A 19,559-nucleotide genomic window follows, 5' to 3' on the forward strand; every position below is an offset into this window, starting at 1 on the left:
GCAGTGGCAGATATATCAAGTTGGACAAAGCAGAGTCAACTTTGCAATCCATAAATGAAGCGGAGCAAGTCTTCGACCTTCAAGTTTGGTGGTCGTAAATATAGAAGACGAGCAGACACGAGCATCCGTGCCGAGGCCGCGCGTAAAATGGCTATAACAGTCAGTAGAGCAACGGACACGGCTACTCCGAAGTCAAGAATCGAAAGCCACCACCCGAGTCGCTCATTGAATATGGGTTGACAAGAGCGGGGTTGTGGCTATCTCACCCACCCCACAACTTCCTCACCACCACAATCGATATGGGCATCAACCAATTCTAATCATGTCATGAAGACGAAAACGTCCAGATCGTCTTGAGCACTGCAAAGCCATCAGCCTAAGGGCATTCACAGCCAGAAGCGTTGAATAGGACGGAGTTGAGTTTATGTCAGGGTGAGGAAAGCATCACATTTACTTAGTCATCTGGATCTGTTGCCTTCGGGAACCTGGGTTTTCTTACTTACTTACTCGGTGCCCGTCAGCGCCTAACGCCCGTTGCACATTGACGGATGCCATCAACCTTGACCTCACACTGGTCCCGAGTGCGAGCAAAAACCTTTGTCACGTCGGACAATTTGAGGTCTCTGACGCAGCATAGACCGGTTATAACCACTGTAGGTCGGCTCAGAATGAGTTGCCTCCCCAATCGAGCTCTCAATGTTATGTGGAACTAAATGCAGGTAATACTACATTACCCAGCTATCGTTGCATGGCGAGTCCCGCGGGAGCATGGTTCAATCGTTTCAGAGCTCTCAATGTTGCAATTGGTGCGGGATGCGAGCAGCAGATTGGCGCTTGGTCACTGTCAAGGATGCGCAAGCTGTTCTGGCGCTACTCGGATGGTATATATGGACTGACATATGGTTACAATTGAACGTGCCCCCATGTCTGTCTTGAACTACCTACTTCTGAAAAAGACCACCACTGCAGTTGCCTCGCCTTCACCACCCGCGGGGCCAGCGGCTTTCGAACAGCCTCCAGATAAAACTGGTCTTCTAGTCACTGAGGAGCTAGAGAAGGTGCTCAGCGAGTCGAAGTTGAAGGTTTCCCGCATCGCGACAGAATGTCGATCAAAGAACCGAAAGTTTCGGTTTGTCTGTTCGACGACGCTCATCTAACTCAAACACTCACCGTAACCCCCAGTGACATTGAATTCGACCTCGAGAATGATAGAAATCTCTGTCTACATGGCCTCTCAATGTCTCCCGAAAATTCTTTCAACCCATCTGATGTACGACGAGTCACCGAGATTTTCGACAATCCGCAATTCTTTGTGGATGGTGCCCGCTCCAGTGATATCATCCAAGGAGCTCTTGGAGATTGTTGGTTTGTGTCTGCGCTGGCAACTATGGCAACCAAGCCCAATCTGATTAAAAGCTTATGTGTTGCAGTAAGCACTTTCTTCTGTGAAATTGACTATAGATTATCACGCTTTCAGCGTGATGAACAAGTTGGGGTCTATGGCTTTGTGTTCTTTCGTGATATGCGCTGGGTCAGTGTAGTGATTGATGAGTATGTTTTTTTTTTGCATCTTGGGTTGTTGCCAAAAATTTTAGTCTGCTCTACACAAAAATTCCTAAATATGAAGAACTCAGCAACAATGAGAAGGATATATTTCACAAGGACAAGGACCGCTACAATGACTTGGCACGCAAGGGCACCAAGACACTGTACTTTGCAAGGTCAGCTACAGAGGGTGAAACTTGGGTTGCACTCTTTGAAAAAGCATATGCAAAACTCCATGGTAAGCCAAATACTGATTTGTCTCTGACAAATTGTCTATAATAAATGTAGGTGATTATGCAGCTCTTCAAGGTGGAGAAGCCTGTGAGGCTATTGTATGTCTAGACTTGATATTAAGCTTTCCAAGCTAACTAAGTTTTCAGGAAGACATGACTGGGTAAGACCTTATGATATATTAGATTATTACCTAACTGTCTTCTAGTGCTGTTTCCAGTCTTATCCCATGTCAGGATATTCTTGATCGTGATCAATTCTGGAAAGATGAACTAGTCAATGCCAATCAAGATCGCTTGTTTGGATGTCAATTTGGCCAGCTTAATGGATCACGCAACAATAACTGGGGTGCAACAATCAATGGGCTTATAGCAAATCATTCTTATTCTATCCTGCAAGCAAAAGAAATTCGAGGCAAGCGCTTTCTGGTTATTCGAAACCCATGGGGTGAAAGTGAATGGACTGGCCCATGGTCAGATGGCTCAAAAGAGTGGACAAAAGAGTGGCTTGAAATCCTTCCTGAGCTTGGACATACATTTGGCAATGATGGACAGTTTGTGATGGAATGTATGTTGCTTTATTTTTGTTTTGTTATACTCTCATAACAATGAGTATAGACAAGGATTTCTTGGCCAGTTGGTCAAATCTTGATCGAGTATGTGCTCACTTTCATAGTTCTGTTGAAGCTGATACTCAATATTATCTTTAGACTATGTTATTTGACTCTACCTGGGTTATGTCTTCTCAATGGCTTGAAGTGACTGTACGTAAAGGCCTGGCTGCATGGAGCTTTGGTGATATTTCATGCAAGTCATCTTTATCTGCTCTCTTAGATCTCTTATGTCTCATCTTTACTTAACAGTTAGCATATCTGTGCCAAAATCCACCAAGTCCCTTATTGTTTCTCTCTCAGCTTGATACACGATTCTTCAAGGAAATCAGTGGTCTCTCAATGTGGTCACTTGACTTTATCCTCTATAAGCAGGGGGGAACTGAACCAATTGCTGTGGCCAATCATCATGCAAAATATTGGTCCCGTAGTGTCAATCTTGAGGTGGATCTTGAACAGGGTGAATATGTTGTACATGTATGTACTTTCTCAGCTATCTATCCTCTGAGCATTACATATTTTAGGTTAGGCTTGACAGGCTAAAAATACGAGAGGATGTATGTGTTGTAATGTTTCTGCTCTTGCTACTTATTTTTTGTTAACAGGACTATTTTGAAGAACTATCAAACACTTGGGATCAGCGTAAATTAACCAGAGTATTAACAGAAAGAGCCATTAGCTGCTCTATTGCTTCAAGTTAGTGGTCTTTCTTCTCTTCTTTCCAAAAGCTGACATTATCTAAAGATTTCAAGTTAGAGTGAGTAGTATTGTTATCACTATTGAGTTAGGTTCACCAGATTACAGATCAGAACTTTCTAGCTTACCTATCCCACCAAATATTTTAGCTGGTCAGACTCTAGCTGAACTTGAGGCAAAAGCAGCTGCCTTGAAGCTATCTCTAGCTTCACATCATCTGGGAACAATACAAGTGCCAATTATGGGCCCATCCACAACAACATCCAAGACAGTCACTACTGTTGTTGAAACCATTACTAGTAGTGGCTCCACTGATTCCTTAGGAACTATCATTGCACCACCATTGACTCCTTCTGAGGATCCTGGACCAGTCATCTCAGTCACAGCTGATATGGGTGGGAAGAGTGCTGGTGATGAACACTCAAATAATCAAGTTGTTGCCCCTCTTCTAGAGGTCTTGCCAACACCACCAGGTGTCAATGATGTAAAGGACCCAGGAGACAGTGGTACAGTCATTGTTGGCCTCCGTGTTTACACAAAACAGCATGCACCAACAACTATCAGTGGACAACTGAGACATGTTGAACTAGGCACTTCATTTGCTGGACTGGCACTTGTTAGTGCAAACATGAAATCAAAGTGAACATAGTGGGCTAGGAAGAGTACTTGGCTGGCAGTCAGTTTCTCAAGTACAATATAAATTAAATTATGGTTGAGTAGATGTACTAGGATTCTAAATCATTGAGTTTGTGTTCCTACTATATGCATACCATGTTCTCTTGATCTGGCAGTCAGACTGTGAATTTGCTATTAGAGGGGTGAGTGTGGAACTCAATTCAGTTTTTGATTAGAGTGTAATCTGCAGTGAGGATAGGCTAGTTTCTTGTGGAATTTTCAGCTAAGTCCAAAATTGCACAATATATATAAATTACATGATAACACTACATATAGCCCAAATTTTTTAGCATGCTTTACAAACCGGCAGCAGCCAACATCTTGGTAAAGTTTGGCGTGCCCAAGCCCTAAGTGATCCGTTAGTAAGATGCGGCGTTGCACATGTTCAACTCACGGTAACTGGATCCCAGCCAGCACGGGCAGTGAAGCCCTTGGCGCCACATCCAGGGTTGCTGCCTTTCGTGACGTCGTTCAGCATACCTGGGTTAGCGTACAGCCACGGGTTAAGGAATCCGAGAGGCGGATTACCCGCAGCGATCAGTTTGTCGTTAATGAGCCCAATAACGCTGGCGAAAATCGGCGAGGAACATGAGGTGCCTTCAACACCGCCCTTAGAGCCGCCAGAGACGATTTGGACATTTTCGCCTTGAGCAGAGACGTCGGGGTATCCGCGGCCAGAAGCGTTGAACAGGCCGCTGTTCGTGGTGCCCTGCGCATTGAGGAAAGCAGCGACGGCATCAGCTTGGTAGTCTGCTGTCCCCCAGTAGTTGGAGAAACCGCCCGAGGAGAACGCAGACCCAGTTTCTGGAGATATACCATGGGTAGAGCCGACAGCAGTGAGGCTTAAAAGCGGTTCATCAGTAATGACCAGATGTCAGCTGAAAGTAAGCCTACAATGGGCAACCGGCTGGGAATGCGGCTTGATACTTGCTGCATGACTGCGATTGACCGCCTTCTACACCTCCATCCCCTGATGCGAATAGGTTCGAGGAGCCACGTGCCCCGAAACCAGCGTACGCCTCACAGAGTTTGCTGAAGAGATTGTGAGAACGATGGGTGATGGAACATCAGCCTGAACTTACAAAGCAAGAGCTTTCGACATATCCGTTTCATTTTCGCCGTATGATGTAGTCATGACTTGAGGAACATTATCCTCGTCAGAAAGGAAGTTGATAATGTCGAGGAAGCCCTCCAAATCTCCGTCCTGGAAGTTCTCTCCGACAGAGACGAAAAAGACGGGCACATTGGTGGCAACACCGATCGTGTACTGGATGTCAAGATTCTGAGCAATGACTGAGTATTTGCTGCGAAAGGGGACATTGAACATACGGCTTCGATACCAGCCTTCGAACTCTGTTGTGGGTTCGAACCCCCGTCAAGTGTCTGGAGCGTGAAAGTGGTCGAAGACGAGACGTCAGTGCGGAAGGACTTGAGGAAAGATTTGAGGTCGGCTTGATTAGCATACTGGATGATAGATTAGGAGTTATCGGTGGGTGGCGCGAACAGTTGCGTACCTGCTCGATGAAACCAGAAACTGCGATCGAGTTGGACTTCTCAGTTGCAGGCGTCTTGGGAATGCCGTATAGTGATTGCAAGCAGGCTAAAAATAATGTCAGTTTCACAAACACAACAGCGGATAGGTCTAACCTGGGGTGATCGTGGTTGCACATGAAGCCGGTGTAGCATCAGCGACGATACCAGGCTTAGGTGCGGAAATAACAGGCCGCAAGGTCCGGGGGTTGTTGAAAGTGGTAGTAGGATGGATATGAACCACGAAATCAGCCACTTCGGATGGAAGAGAATAAGAGAGTGTGCGGGCGTATGTCTTTCCAGAGGCACTGTGAACAAAATTCTCGTACTTGGCCGACAACATCTCATTAGCCTTGGAGATGGGGACATTGAGCGAGAGCCAGTCACCCGCAGACGAAGAACGGTTGGCAATTAAATCATGTGAGGCGAGCCAGGCATCGACAGCAGCAACTGCCGCGTCTGAAGGAGCCAGGAATGCGTTGACCTAGCGAAGTCGTCAACATGCTATTATTAGTGAGAAACTAGAGACAGAACCTCGGCTTTCGAAAGATGATTTCCGTAGTTAGAGCTGGAGGGAGTGGAGACGTCGAACAAAGCTTTCTCAAGACCAGCAAAATCTTTGGAAGGCAAAGCGATGCGAAGGTTGATGTTCTGGGAGGCGGGGGCGATCCCGGCCTTGGTGAAGCCGGCAGGCACAGCACGGACAGTTTCCTGAACGACAAAGTTCTGGAAAGCAGGACCGGCAGCCGCTATGGACGCGAATGACGCGATAAAGAGAGACGCGACTCGAAGGGACATTGCGCCACGAATCTGAAAACAAACGAGAGCTGAAGCTGGACGAGGAAATGAAGGCCTTTCGAACGGTCTTTTATACTGTAGGGAGCACGCGTTACATCTCGAGTCTGCGTGCTGCACAAGACATCTTTGCCATCAACATGTGCAAGTCGAAGATCGGTGGAGACGAAAGTATTTTTAAACTTGTCGAAAGCATATAGCCGTTGCTGGCAAGTGAGAATCCTGGAGTAAATTTGGCTAAAGCAGTCGCCACAATATTGAGTTGGCGAAAGCAGAGTGAAATCCACAAAATCAGTGAAGTCGACGTCAAGCTTCAAGTTGGGAGCTGTAAGGTTGCAAAATTAGAACACGCGCGCAGAATGCTATAACAACGAGCGAAACAACGGAGATGACGACTCCGGAGTCAAAACATCGAATAGTCACCCGCAAGTCACTATCGCTCATGAACACGCGGCGACAAGAATGGTGTGTGGCTTACCTGACAGACACTATCTCACCCGCCGCTAACAGGACAAATTACCGCAACCTCCTCACCACCACGCAGTACAATCGATGCGGGATCGTCAACCATTTCGGCATCAACGCTCCATTGGCTACCCTCCAGAATTTTCCTCAAGTCTGTTGCTTTGCCATGTCGAGAGATCAACACTTCGCCTAGATCCGACAGACGCAAGTCTTGTGGAATGGAAAGAGACTCTTGACTGAGTCCAGTTGCAGTGGATGCTGCAGCGAAGTACAAAATGTTGATTTCTGGCATGACGGTGGGTGGCAAATTATGAGTGTCTACGTAAGCAAACGAAGTTCTGCTGTCCACCAAATAGGACGCGATGTTCTAATCCACACTCTCTCCTCGCTGGGCACGAGATGGTTTGACGTAGAGACAAGACCACCAAACGACGATTCCTGCTGTGCTATAGAAAAAAAAAACCCATCAGAGGTGGAGAAATGCCGCGACTGAGAAAGACCAACAAAGATTCCATCTAAGCCCACTCGTGGATAATATGGTTGAATCAACGCCAACAGGCAACAACCCGCATGTAGGCCCGAGGATAGAATGGTCTACGGAAAGCGTATGCTCCCCAGCATCTAGCACCCAGCCAACGTTCTCGTCCGTGACTGCAAACACACGTTCTCTCGTCTTCCGCAGCTTGAACAAATACGAGAGGGTGTGTATCGTTTGGTCCAATCGTCCTGAAAGCCCACCGAGGAGGACAATGTCGTATTTCTGCACGATGGTTGGTCAAGGATATGAAGGACAATAGAATGTCGACCTTATTTTCCGAAGCTTCCTTCTCGTCGATGACAGATATGCATTTCATGAGGTCTGTCGAGTCCTGGTCGGGGTCTCCAACGATTGGAACTCCCTCAAAAATGTCATCATCTCACAGTTGCAACCGCAACAACTGGGCACACACACCTTGGACGCGTAGAATTTCCTTACATCAGGCCGCAGAGAGTCCAAATCGCCTTTGATAAGCTGGGGCAGATAGCTTGTAGAGTTGGGACGCGTTTCTCGTTGAGAAAACCTGGCTTACAATACGCGTTCTTCACCGAGAATATCGAAGAGGCGATTAGCGCCACCATCTGCACAACACCGCCATTGCGACGAGTTCCACACTCTTAGAAAGAGGGCTTTAGAGAACGGCTGGTTCAGAACGATAAGAGCGCGTGTTGTTGTTATGGTGGTCGTCTGAGGAAGCAGGAAGTCGACAGTCCATGTGGTCATCAAGGAAAATGCTAAGTAATATACAGATGGCAAGCCGATCTAAACCAACTTTGGCTGCAACCCAAACTACGACCCCTGATTCCGTCTTGACCACGAGGATAAGCTCAACGCACTAATAACTCCCACAACAAGTAACGCAGTCCCAGCTCCAACCAACCCCGGAACATAAAGATACCACGTATTGTCGTACTCATCCGACAACTTGGAGTCGCGATTGCCGAATAGACTTGACTCCGACTCTTTGGGTTTGCGTTTGTGCATGGGATCTGCGTAGAAAGCAGCCTGTATGTCAATTGAGGGCATCTCCAGGTGCTCAGAGGGATCACGTGAGTTTGCCGGCGGCAAAACGGGAATATCGAGGCTCGGTTGCAGGAGACGAGCTCTTTCGAAATAGGTTGCTGCAGCTTCGCGATCTCTCTTCCAGGCTTCCGTCCCGCTTATGTCAGCAGACTGGACGGGGATAGGCACTCGAAGAGAGGCGAGGCTCGAAGCAGAAGACGTGAGCAGGCTTGCAGCCAATCCTTCCAGATGAAGGAGACCAGCTTCAAGGTAAAGCTGTGCAAGTCCGCTGTCGCTGCCCAAACATTGGGCGTAGTACAATATAGTCCCTCTTGACGCAGGCTTCTCGCTTTCAGGCAAACTAACTGTTGTCTTCAACGGAACGTAATGGGTGACCAATTTTATGGTAGCCGTCGGTGAGTGGGACTGGTGCCATGCACGCCTGGAGGTTCGTCAATAAAGACTCCATGATCGAGTCAAGAGACTGACAGAAAGTACTCAAAAGCCTCCTCCTTGTTCTTTTGGATGTCTAATAGCTCCTGCGCTATCAGCGTCAGGCTTGTCGGATCCATATTATATTGATGTTCCAGCTCTTCGCTCGCGTCAAACACAACAGTGTTGGAGATCGAGGGAGACAGCGAGTCTGGGGCCGGCCCCACAATGAGTGACGGCCAGATGCTTGAATTCTTCTTTTCGATGTGAATTGTCAGTAATCGGCCAGAACGCGAGTGTCGTGAATGCAACGATTCCAGCGACGAGAAAGATGAAGTTGTGAGACTTTGTAGAGCACGCCCTGGAGAAACGGACCGCGAGACCGGGTGGGATTGGATTCTACGGGGGCTAGTTTCGCCCGTTGATCCATCCTCGACATCAGAGGTCTCCAGTGAAGCAACAAAGCTGCTAGACAGTTCGTTATCCGAAACGAAAGCGTATGAAGACCCAGAATTGGAGGAGGCAGTTGATGTAGTTGAATTGGTTCGCTCACGGGCGGATAAGCGTGAACGCGTCAGTGGTTCAAGCTGCCACAGCGATGCATTGCCATCCACCGGGGCATATAGACGACCCTGGCGTACATTCGCTGAGTGTTACCGGAGGAAACAGCAGACGACGCACCTTAAGAATAGGCGGCTGCCCGTGAAGCCCAGCTATGATGAACTGTCCAGTGCTCTCGATTTCAACATGAATCTACCAGACTCAATGAGCATTCACGAAGCCTATAGCCGCCGTCCGCTACATACATCCGCCTCGGTCGTCGAGTGTGGGATTAAGAGTAGAACGGTGGCCTAAGCGATGGTCAGAACACGTTGCACCACGAGGCCATTCTGCTACTTGATCGTGAGACTTCACTCTTGGAGTCAGCATTTTGCGTTTCATGAGCGGCTAGTCAAGTACCTGGTGCCAGGAATATGAGGATGTCGTTGGGTTGGAAAGGTCATTATTGTACATGGTGAAGAGAGAGGAAATAGACGCTCAATCAACCGGAGTCATCCTCCGAACTCCATCGGACCTTTGTTCCGAATGCAGGGTATAAACAAATCATTGGCGGTATCACAGATTATGAATGTAGACTATCGCAGTCGCTTTCCATTAGTAGTGCTCAGGTTAGTAGCAATCCTCCGAATTGACGCCCTTTCCGCCTCCATGTGTTGAATTAGCATCCCATCTAACCGCCGCAACGACTCCAATTCTCGAGTGTTGGTTGGGCGGTCATGCGTCTCCGATCGTCGCGAAGGGCCAGCTACGGTTGTAGGGGATGGTGCCTTTTGTTTCGCATACTGGTAAAAGTCAAATGTCGATGTTGGTGGCCCATGTCCTTGATCACTTCTCCCGCCCCGCCGTTGCGTAAAGAAAGTGTTTGACTTGGGGACATTGCTGACAGGCTTTCGACCCTCGTCAGAGGAGCGACTGACATACGGTGTCGAATGATTTCCCAGGCGCATAAGCAGGGAGCGTGAGCTCGAGTTGCTGATGCTACTTGGTGGAGGGACATTGGACAGAGCCCTTGTCCGTGGATTCACGAATATGGGTGTCTGTGGCGGAGAGATGTCTAGCTCTCCGTCGCCATCCTCATCTGTCTCCTCATCAGACGATGAATCAAGATCATCCATTGCATTTGGCTGATTCTGAATGCTGTCGAAAAACGAGGTGACTGGTGGGGCAGAGCGTGGCCCGGAATCACTGAACTGACGTGGAATTGCGAGGGACAAGCTGACACCTCCACGACCAGATGGCGAGAAAGCAGGTGAGCTGGGTGAGAAGGTATTAATTTCGGGTCCAAAGGGTGGAGTGCTTGGTGGAGGAGCGAGTATTTGTATTTGTTCTTGGGGCAAGGGAGGGGTGGACGGGGGAGGAGCCAGTATTTCCAATGTCTCTTGTTCCTCAGGAAATATGCCAATTGGCGGCAATCTGGGTCGCGGCGCAGCACGGGGTGGGGGTAAAAGAGGTGTAAAATGCGCCAAAGATGAAGACACTCTTGGTGGTGGTGATGCCATGCTGTCTCTTGGAATTGGAGAAGGACTGGGACATGTCGGGTGGTCTAAACTGCCTCGTAACGATGAAGACCGGGGTGGCCTAGCAACAGGAGGCTGGTCCAAAGCATCTCGGAAAGCAGACCGGGTGGGAGAAGGTTGTGCCGACAAAGAAATCGAGGGCCGCTCTCTGCTCGACGAGGCCATGGAAGGACGACGATCAATTTCGTGAGCATCGTCCGAGTAGAAGGATAATGCATCACTATCCGAACTTGCGCGTGGGTAATCAGGTCGAATGAGAGGAGGACTGAGCATTGCATGCCTGTCGTACGTGTTTGATAATCGGGACTCTGACTGGTGATCGGTTGCCGGAGCAACCTCCAATGGGAGGCTTGTCTGAGAGATAGAGTACAGTGGGTTAACAAGTTTCCGAGGTGGAGGTGCAAGTGGTGTTAGGGGCATTGTGGGTGTTTCAACTCGAACTGGGACGGTACTGGAAACCCGCGACACCTCTTCATCGGCTCTGGATTCTTCTGAGTGAATTGAGCGAGCAGAAGACATGCCTTCATCGAGGGGTGGAGAGACAATTCGCTGACCAATCTGGACGGCAGGCAATGGTGGTCGATTTGGGGACTTGGGTGGTCGGGGAGGTATAGACCGTTGGGCAGACGACTCTGTTGATGTTGGCGAAGATCTGCTTTTGGGTCGAGGAGAGACGAGAACGTCCGTTGAGTTATTCAACGAATAGTCCACTGCTGCGCGAAGAAGATCTTTGCGCCAGTTTCCGTCACCATGAGGACTATGTGGCGGCGGAAGTCGGTCAGCCAACAGGGCAGCTCCAACTGATTCGTCAACTCCCATTTCGTGTAGAGCCGAGGCCTGTACTGCAAAGGGGTAGGCGGCAGATGGTGGCGGCACATCAACGGCGTCGGTTGGGTCAATGACATCCACAATGCTGGGATGCGAGGGGTCACGAGAAGTGGCGGCACGGGCCTTCATTTCTTGCTCGGCTTGCTTTACGGCTGTTGCGATGTCTGACATCCGTTCGCGAACTACGACAACACGTCCAGGGGCTGCATCTTGTTGTCGAGGAGTTTGAGTCAGTGTGCGACCCCGGGTTTCTTGTGGAGAAACCGCTGCCGGTTCGGAAGTCGTCCGAAGCGCTGGCGTCGTCAAGTCAAAAACTTGGTGGGGAACTCCGGTGGGGGTCGATGGTTTGGAACGCGACTTTGACCGAGCCCTTCGGAAAAAATCGAAAATTGTTGGTGTGGGCGGGGGTTTCGCGGCCCTTTTCAAGCTGTCTGTGGCTGCGAGGTCGGATGGAGACGGCTTGGCGTGGGCTGGGGGTAGGAAGTAGTTGTTTTTTACAAGTAGGCGAAGCCGGTAGGAGACATCGTCCCCATCATACTCGTGTTCAAGCTCTGGGTCAAATGAAGAGACTTGGTTGTGGTCAATTTGCTCTGCGAGCGAACGTGGGGAGGGTGGTGACTCTGTCCCTGATACAGTGGACGCCGAAGTTGAAGGTGGATAGACGGAAGATGAACCGTGGGTGACGATCGATTCCCGCTCATGGCCAAGCTCAAAAGGACGAGAGAATGCAGCCGGATACTTTAGCAGTAGTCAGTTGTTTGTTAAACAAATACAAGGTATGTTGCGCACCATGTCCAACGGCTCGGCAACGAAATGAGTGGGACTTGGAGGAGGAAAGGAGGTATGGTCAGCAGAAGGTGACGCGCTGACAGTCCTTGAACGTGTTCTGGTCCTTGAACGGCGGGCAAGGCTTGCACCAGAGACACTAGATACCGTTGAGATGCTCATTGTGGTGGCCAACACATGAAAAGCGTCAGCTGTGTGACAGCGCGCATATTCGAATTCGAAATTACACCACAATGGTCGGCCTCAATTGTAAACAACCCATCCAACCAAACTGCTCCTCTAACCCACGTAGTTCTTCCTCAGATACCAGGGTACCTGCCCAAATGGCAGCTTATAGTCGCCGTTATGGCTGTCTTCAATAGTGCACAAAATTTTGCTACTCTCAAATTGACCAGGAGGATCTACAATAACATCCCCTCCGCGACTGGTATTTCTGTTTAATTGCTTTCCTATGTTGCTCAGCCTCATGGTTTGGAAGTTACACCCCTTCAGGCCCGCACATTTGCTGCATGGACAATAACTTCAGCCGTGGTACGATTCTATGCCGCCTATCACCTGAACAACAAAATGTGAGTAGCTTTGGTTGGTCAAACTATTTCCTAAGCACACAAGCAGTGTCTATGACATGACTTTATTCACGTATCTCATTGCTTTCGGCCATTTCGCCTCGGAACTCCTCATTTTCAAAACTGCTACACCGAACTTGGGCGTAATAAGTCCTGTGATCGTTTCCAGTCAGTCTGCTGTTCTCTTCTTTGGTCCGATGCCCATCTTTGCACAGCAACGTCGTTAATCTGGATGTTCCTTCAATACGACTTCTATGTCAAGTTGTAAATGTCTGGGGTGATGCTTGCCGCGGCCAAGCCTGCTGATCAACTATTTGGAGGGCGTCTGTCGTGGCACATAGCTATAGCCAGGTGGTTTAGAGCCTTTGCGCACGTTGACGCGGAAAATATCTTTGGGACAGTAAACGTGAATTTTGTGAAATATTGCGAGTCTCGGCTAGAGGACCGCCGACCGGAGCTTGTCGGTAAATGCAACAGGGACGCGTTGATCACATTGCCGCTACCCCGCAATCATCAAGTCATCTTGCGCTTTGCCAAGTTCCGTTATAAAAACCCAAGTGTGACCCTTTCATCTCGTTCCCGACCATGTCTGACCTCTTTCCTGCTGAACTCAGGCTGGCCATTTGTGCCTACATTCACACAAGCTGCATCCCACCTCCCATCCCATCTCTCGATCCTCTCGTCCCTCACTTGTCTCATGGAGCCCCGACAGCGCTTCCATCTTCAATGCCGCCGGCCAGCTGGCCAGAACCCGTGGCCAGGAAAACACTAGCACAACTTTGTCTAGTGAACAGAGCCTGGTACCAAGCAGCGAAACCTTGGTTGTGGGACAAACTTGAGGTTCGCTTACCACGCACGTTCCTCTCTATGGTCGAAGGCATTGCTTGGGACTACGATGAGGAGACTGTCGATATGGTTATGAGCAACACCATTCGTGCGGCAACTCAGGCCGTGATCAGGTCGTCCAGTCCTCATGACGCCCATGACCTTGAGGAAAGAATTATCTCTTGCCTCAACGCTCCAGACGAATCAATTCCCATCGAATTACTCTCCCCTGTTGCCTCTCGGGAGCCTAGCCCTCGTCGGCTACGAACAAAAAGCAAGTCTCCTGCTCGCTGGGAGATTTTGCGCTCCATCAGCGATACAATCCAAACTCTTTTGGACTTAAGAGACCCCGGTATTTACAGTACGTCGTCATCGCGCCACCTTCTCCGTTTGACTAAAATATACTCAGTTCCGACACCGGATGACCCACGCCCCGGCAGATTCGTCCGCCATCTGGATTTCAACCACTTTCGAACCCTTGGTATGCGTCGATCAGTCGGAGAGGGCCTCAATAGTCCATTCGTGACATCACATAGAGTGGAGGCAATGATCAAGGTACGCTCTCATTGCCAAGCATACACCACTCATTGAGCTTGACCATTACAGGAAATGCCAAATTTGCTTGTGTTTGGTGCCACCGAATTCATGGATAGCTCCCTCAATCTCCGCATTCTCAACGAACTGTTTCTCCGTGGTACTCCCTCTCGTGGCCGTGGCCGTCCAACCCGCGGCCGTGCATTACTTGATCCACATGACGCAGAGGAGGAGGATAGGGAAAGACGTAGAGACTGCCGAGAACTGCAGGCCGTTGATCTTACTGGCTGCATCAGCACCGTTTTCGTCAATGCGCTCGATGAATTTGCGGCCACCCATCTGCTTCCCTTGGAGGGTGTCGAGGCGGTGTCGTCGCCCAGAATGAGTCTCGATGAACCTCTAGTTTTCCCCGGTCTTCAACGTCTTGGTATGCGGGGCGTGAAGAGTGTCCCATCAAGGACTCTGGCTGCTTTTGTGTTGGCATTCCCAGCGCTGACTCATCTCGACCTTTCTGGGACAAGGGTCAGCCCAGAGCTGCTTTATGGGCTCTCCGCATCCACTACCGTCAGACTGCAGTCTCTGGCACTGGCTCGTTGCGTCAAATTGACGGGTGATAGCATCACTGATCTACTCGTCAACTCGCTGGCGACTAAGGAGCTCAAAGAACTCAATCTGTATGGCGATTTGACCTACTCTTCGCCTCTTTCAGAAGAAAATCTTGTCTCGCTTTTCACCGAGGCGCCTTGTTTTGTCTTGGGCACGTTGATCTATTTAGATCTATCTGCCGCCCCAATCACGTGCGATGTCCTGGCCAAAGCCCCCATACAACCACGACTACGCTCATTGGGTCTCTCTCACATCGCCAACTTGGAGCTCAGGGCAGTTCAAGAGTTCCTCCGGACAAAGGCGACGAATGTTGAAGTCCTCAGTTTATCAGGGACTTGCCCAGAATTGGATTGTGGCGCGCGTGGAGGTTCTGCTCGGCAGGCCAGCATTTCCCTCCACACTCATCTTATACGGCCATTATGCACTCCGCCGTTTTCGTTCTCCATTTCAAGTCCCGCGGCTGGCACTTTACCTCCTCCCACCAATCTTCGTGTGGTGGAGCTTGCTCCCGCGATGCTTAATGCCCTTGGTCAAGGGGCAGGTGCATGGCGGATAATTCGGAGTAAGGGCGGCCGAGGCTGGTATGTGGATACGGCTAGCGGTTGGATCGCTGGTGTGCTGCGTCGCGATTTACCCAAAGACCACGACTGGCGTCGTTCTCTCGAGCAGTTATCAGAGGCAAATGGTAACGTCACCAGTGGGATTGGCTGGCATGCCCGCAAGATGGAGGTTTGTGGTTTTGCTACACTGAAAGCTTTCTTTCGTCTAATCCCTTCCTTCAGATTCTCTACGGCCATGGCATGCTGGGACATGAAGATGGGCTTTATGGCGCTGTTTCGTTTGCATATCAAGGGTGAAATACTTAGTGGCATTCTGGGTTCCTACTTTGTACATATCTTTCCCAACAATTCTAGCGCCGATCGAATATTGAGCGCCGAAAACGTCTAGACAACAAAGAGATCTCAGCTTGTTGTCAAGCGTGGCTAAATTCCCACCTCTCGACGACATTAGGACAGAAAGCTGTTTGATAGGTGACTTTAAACCAGGATGTTGGGGAGCACTGCCAAAGAAGGTATTAATACCCATAAGATCAGACGCATCACAAACGACAGCAGTGTTTAGTTCCTTCCTCCCTCCATGCGTATGTTCAACAACAAACCTTTCTAGAAACACGTCTCATGCCTCCAGCATCCACAGATGCTGGGTCAGATCTCCCTTTGGTTTCCAATGGCATTCCCATGACCAAAGTCAACACGACAACTTCAATGCGTGCACGGAGAGCAGCTCCGTCACAAGATGATACTCGACCAGCGTTTTCCCTGGCGAGGGCGAGGACTTCGCTGTTTACTCCCGACAAGAAAATTGCGCCACCTCCGGGAGTCCTCCGCTCGATACGATCCATAATTACTGCCTCATGTGCGTTGCCAGTTGCCTATTCTTTGCCTCGACCTAATTCTCTATTGTCAGGGTTAAACGTTCTACTTGTGTTCATCCCTATATCAGTGGGTCTTCCTGCAATAGCCGGCTGGACGGTGCTCATCTTGCTCTCTAAAGTGGGCATTCCACTTCGCCCTACCAGACAAGAATACCCTCGTTTTCGTTTGTGGGTTCCATTTGCGTCATAGTTGACGTTGCACTGGCCCTCACACTGCTCTCCAGTCTCATTCCTTGCTATTATTCCCCTGGCCAAAGTACGTGTTAACGCCATGTCCAGTTACTCGCTCTAAACGTCATCGAGTTGCTGGCTTTTGCGACGGACGAACTGTCAATGCGCGTCGGCCAAACACTAGCTGGGCTTCTTAATGCCACTCTCGTGTGTTCTATTTTCGTTTTCTCAAGCTTGTTCGTTGACTTTTTCTTCCAGGGAAACGCGTCAGTGACATCCACTTTTGTTTCCGACTTACTCTCTCACGCCACATCTGCAGTGTTGAATTAATTGTAGCCGTGTGTCATGTTCGTCCTGGTCTATCCTGTCCCAAATGCGTGTCGTGTAGATTATCGCCCTCACAAAATGCGAACTTGAAGTGGTTCAATCGTCGTGTGCGCGTCTATCTTTATCTCGATCGTGATTGCTGATGTCATTTCCAAGTGATTGGTTCCATCCTAAGCAATCTTCGTAAGCGCCGAGCAGCGAAAATCCTCTGGGCGTCTACTCATATTTATAGTGCTTGTCTTGGGAATGTGCTTCTTTGCGGGGGGTGTCAAATTCTCAGAACAAGGCTTCGGTGCCAGTGAGTAGTGTGTCAATAGCTCATGGTCGTCTCATCACCTTCTGTAGGCGCAACCCAACTGAACTCTTCTCTTCTTACTATCAGCGTCATTGCTGTCCTTCTGCCCGCTGCCTTCCGCTTCACGGTAAACGCCAATAGTGATCCGGATGCTGGCCAAGATATTCTGAAATTTAGCCACGGCGTCGCTCTCATTCTGCTTTTCAGTGAGCTTGGCGCCTAGCACCTGATTGGATCCTTACTAAATGCTTAATAGTCTATGGGTCGTATTTGTTCTTTCAACTGTACTCGCATGCGACTATGTACGACGACTCGGGCGACGACATCATCAAATCCAAGAAATATGTCCCGAAAGAGAAGAAGAGTAGTAAGAAGGACAGCAACGAAGGTACATCTACTTCACCTACAACTGACATGGAAAATGGAAGAGAAGAGCACGCTACGCAAGAGGAGGAGGAGGAAGAAGAGACCCCCCAGCTCAGTCTGTTCATGACAATTGGCCTACTTGCTGTCGTCACTGTCCTGGTCGCTGTTACAGCTGAGTGGTTAGTGGACTCCATTAACGGGCTGGTTTCTGGTGGGGCGATCACCAAAGAGTTTGTTGGTGTTATCCTCCTCCCCATTGTCGGTAATGCTGCTGAGCATGTCACTGCCGTCTCGGTTTCGGTCAAGGACAAGCTTACTCTCAGTTTGGGAGTTGCGGTTGGGTCCAGTATAGTTAGTTCACATTTACTTGGTTCCCTGTTCATGGGCTTACCCTTTTTTCTTTTAGCAAATTGCGCTATTTGTGATTCCGTGGGTCTATTTTCCTTTCTAGCTTGACATATCGCTCATGTCTTCAAGTTTCATCGTCACATTAGCCTGGATCCTTGGCAAACCTCTGACCATGCTCTTTGACCCCTTCGAGTCGATCGCACTTTTCTTGTCTGGTATGTGGTAGAAAGAAGCAATTGTGACATTGGCTGACTCTGAAAAGTGCTAACTGTTAACTATGTCGTCCAAGACGGCAAATCTAATTGGCTTGAGGGCATGATACTTATGGGTAAATTTCCTTTGATTCCTGCAATCCGCGAGCTTATTCGTTATCAGCTCTTTATGTCATTCTTGGGACCACTTTTTTCTTCTATCCGGGAGACCCATCCGACCTCAGCAACCTTGGTTTACCACAGTGCAAATAGCCTATACCCTACAGTCCAGATTTTTACGTCCTATGTTATGTAGCCCACAGTTTTCTACTTTGCTTCGATTTAATCTCTGGAATATACTGTACGTTGAACCGTGTTACTGGTACAACAGCCTACAAATCCACTAGAGTTTTGCTTTGGATCCCGTTGCTAGTGTGGCGGCAGCAGCGGCAAGTACGACCGAATCACGCTCCTTCACCTTGGTGCCTGATGGTATTGAGCATGATATTTGACGCAAGTCATGCTTGTGACTTACTGAAGATGACTTTGTTTCCCTCCTTCCACATCTGAGTGACCAGAGTTTCGCCTGGGTACACGACACCAGCAAAGCTGAAAAACTATCATAATAGAAGATGACTTGGGCATTCCAAGACGCACCGAACTTTGATGTCCTGGAAGGCCCCAAACTTTTGGAAAACATGCTTGCCGGAAATACCCATGAAGCAGAGGCCATGTAGAATAGGTTTGTTGAACCCGCCAATGGCCGCAAATTCTGGGAGAATATGGAGGGGATTGAGGTCCCCGCTCAGACGGTACAGTGCTGCCTGAGAAGCACTCGTTTGCTCCTCGACAACCGCGTCTGGTGCACGTTTCGGGACATCGTTGGCAGCAGAGGCAGGTCCACGATCTATGGGAGTTATTGTGGGGGGTAGTCATTGTTGGAGCACACCTACCACTGGCATTTCGTCGACCGCCAAAGCCCCCAGCCCCCCGGATGAAAACAGTAGATTGGTTCTCGAAGATGAGTTTCCCGGACGTGTCGCGGGTTTCAACGATAGAGGTAACCGCCGCGGCCTTGCCTTTGTCGAGCACTTCGAGGAGACTGGACAAGATTAAGTCGAATATCATTATGGTAGATGCCCGCAGACCGAGCAGTGCTTATGAGCTCTCCGCTCGTTGGAACAGGAGCCTTAATGCTGAGATATTGTTCGCCGTGGAGAAGTTTAGCCTAGGCACCATTCACGGAGGCTCCCAGATGCGAAAGGTCAGAACACACTGGATTGAAGTTTGGAAGGAAGTCCATTGGAACCTAAGATCTGTCAAGCACGCTGGCAAAACTCAAAGCAACATAGCACACAGAGCTCATTGCATCCATTTGAGGTATAACGCCAAACGTCGGGATTGCCGAAAAGTCATCGTCGCCCTCGTAGGTCCACTGGAGGTCTTTCTCAGTCGCACCAATACCGAGATTATAGAGGATGACGTCGCGCTAAAGAAGATGTTCAAATTGTTGACACATTGCCGCCAGCATGAACAAACCTCAGTGTAGGTGTAGGTAGTCGGTGAAACCGGAAGCTTCTTCGCCTCGAGGACAATTTGGGCCTCTTGCTCTGAAGCCATGGCAGTTTACCGGGAAGACGATCCGTTTTTCACGTGAAAAGTCGCCGGTCTATATCACGCTTGT

The 19,559-nt window shown here is 49.4% G+C and overlaps 7 protein-coding genes across 7 annotated transcripts; 4 read left to right on the forward strand and 3 right to left on the reverse strand.

The window, feature by feature from the left end:
- Positions 1-923: 923 nt before the first annotated feature.
- MIND_00244800 (Calpain catalytic domain-containing protein) lies at positions 924-3,725 on the forward strand (the record flags this gene model as incomplete). The annotated part of the gene is made up of 14 exons (XM_037359331.1): positions 924-1,129; positions 1,183-1,429; positions 1,478-1,551; positions 1,596-1,783; positions 1,834-1,877; positions 1,926-1,939; positions 1,985-2,343; positions 2,394-2,431; positions 2,486-2,539; positions 2,690-2,863; positions 2,911-2,943; positions 2,992-3,082; positions 3,131-3,143; positions 3,191-3,725. The coding sequence occupies 14 exons, from the start codon at positions 924-926 to the stop codon at positions 3,723-3,725; spliced, it is 2,070 nt and encodes a 689-aa protein (XP_037224426.1).
- Positions 3,726-6,865: 3,140 nt separating this feature from the next.
- MIND_00245000 (TPK-B1-binding domain-containing protein) lies at positions 6,866-9,551 on the reverse strand (the record flags this gene model as incomplete). The annotated part of the gene is made up of 11 exons (XM_037359332.1): positions 9,480-9,551; positions 9,417-9,428; positions 9,326-9,370; positions 9,201-9,272; positions 8,577-9,151; positions 7,922-8,529; positions 7,618-7,819; positions 7,500-7,572; positions 7,354-7,446; positions 7,052-7,307; positions 6,866-6,993 (listed from the first exon to the last, which is right to left on the reverse strand). The coding sequence occupies exons 1-11, from the start codon at positions 9,531-9,533 to the stop codon at positions 6,866-6,868; spliced, it is 2,118 nt and encodes a 705-aa protein (XP_037224427.1). The 5' UTR covers positions 9,534-9,551.
- A 104-nt stretch (positions 9,552-9,655) lies between these two features.
- Positions 9,656-12,445, reverse strand: MIND_00245100 (uncharacterized protein; the record flags this gene model as incomplete). The annotated part of the gene is made up of 2 exons (XM_037359333.1): positions 12,215-12,445; positions 9,656-12,163 (listed from the first exon to the last, which is right to left on the reverse strand). The coding sequence occupies exons 1-2, from the start codon at positions 12,371-12,373 to the stop codon at positions 9,656-9,658; spliced, it is 2,667 nt and encodes an 888-aa protein (XP_037224428.1). The 5' UTR covers positions 12,374-12,445.
- On the forward strand, positions 12,445-13,045 carry MIND_00245200 (Erg28-like protein; the record flags this gene model as incomplete). The annotated part of the gene is made up of 5 exons (XM_037359334.1): positions 12,445-12,460; positions 12,504-12,638; positions 12,690-12,780; positions 12,827-12,945; positions 12,993-13,045. 5 exons carry the CDS (start codon positions 12,445-12,447, stop codon positions 13,043-13,045), a joined length of 414 nt encoding a protein of 137 aa, XP_037224429.1.
- A 317-nt stretch (positions 13,046-13,362) lies between these two features.
- MIND_00245300 (uncharacterized protein) lies at positions 13,363-15,599 on the forward strand (the record flags this gene model as incomplete). The annotated part of the gene is made up of 4 exons (XM_037359335.1): positions 13,363-13,963; positions 14,012-14,157; positions 14,209-15,471; positions 15,525-15,599. 4 exons carry the CDS (start codon positions 13,363-13,365, stop codon positions 15,597-15,599), a joined length of 2,085 nt encoding a protein of 694 aa, XP_037224430.1.
- A 280-nt stretch (positions 15,600-15,879) lies between these two features.
- MIND_00245400 (uncharacterized protein) lies at positions 15,880-18,148 on the forward strand (the record flags this gene model as incomplete). Its single annotated transcript, XM_037359336.1, has 17 exons — positions 15,880-15,883; positions 15,931-16,158; positions 16,210-16,244; positions 16,297-16,345; positions 16,402-16,433; positions 16,481-16,555; positions 16,607-16,614; positions 16,668-16,686; positions 16,737-16,782; positions 16,832-16,858; positions 16,908-16,973; positions 17,021-17,176; positions 17,227-17,687; positions 17,743-17,765; positions 17,814-17,899; positions 17,947-18,012; positions 18,060-18,148. 17 exons carry the CDS (start codon positions 15,880-15,882, stop codon positions 18,146-18,148), a joined length of 1,470 nt encoding a protein of 489 aa, XP_037224431.1.
- A 130-nt stretch (positions 18,149-18,278) lies between these two features.
- On the reverse strand, positions 18,279-19,495 carry MIND_00245500 (Peroxisomal multifunctional enzyme type 2; the record flags this gene model as incomplete). Its single annotated transcript, XM_037359337.1, has 8 exons — positions 18,279-18,361; positions 18,411-18,484; positions 18,533-18,782; positions 18,829-18,977; positions 19,024-19,103; positions 19,152-19,184; positions 19,233-19,364; positions 19,415-19,495. The coding sequence occupies 8 exons, from the start codon at positions 19,493-19,495 to the stop codon at positions 18,279-18,281; spliced, it is 882 nt and encodes a 293-aa protein (XP_037224432.1).
- Positions 19,496-19,559: the final 64 nt, after the last annotated feature.

The sequence above is a fragment of the Mycena indigotica genome, assembly GCF_014461135.1.
Source record: "Mycena indigotica strain 171206Taipei chromosome Unknown Mind.scaff0002, whole genome shotgun sequence".
NCBI classification, from domain to species: Eukaryota; Fungi; Basidiomycota; class Agaricomycetes; order Agaricales; family Mycenaceae; genus Mycena; species Mycena indigotica.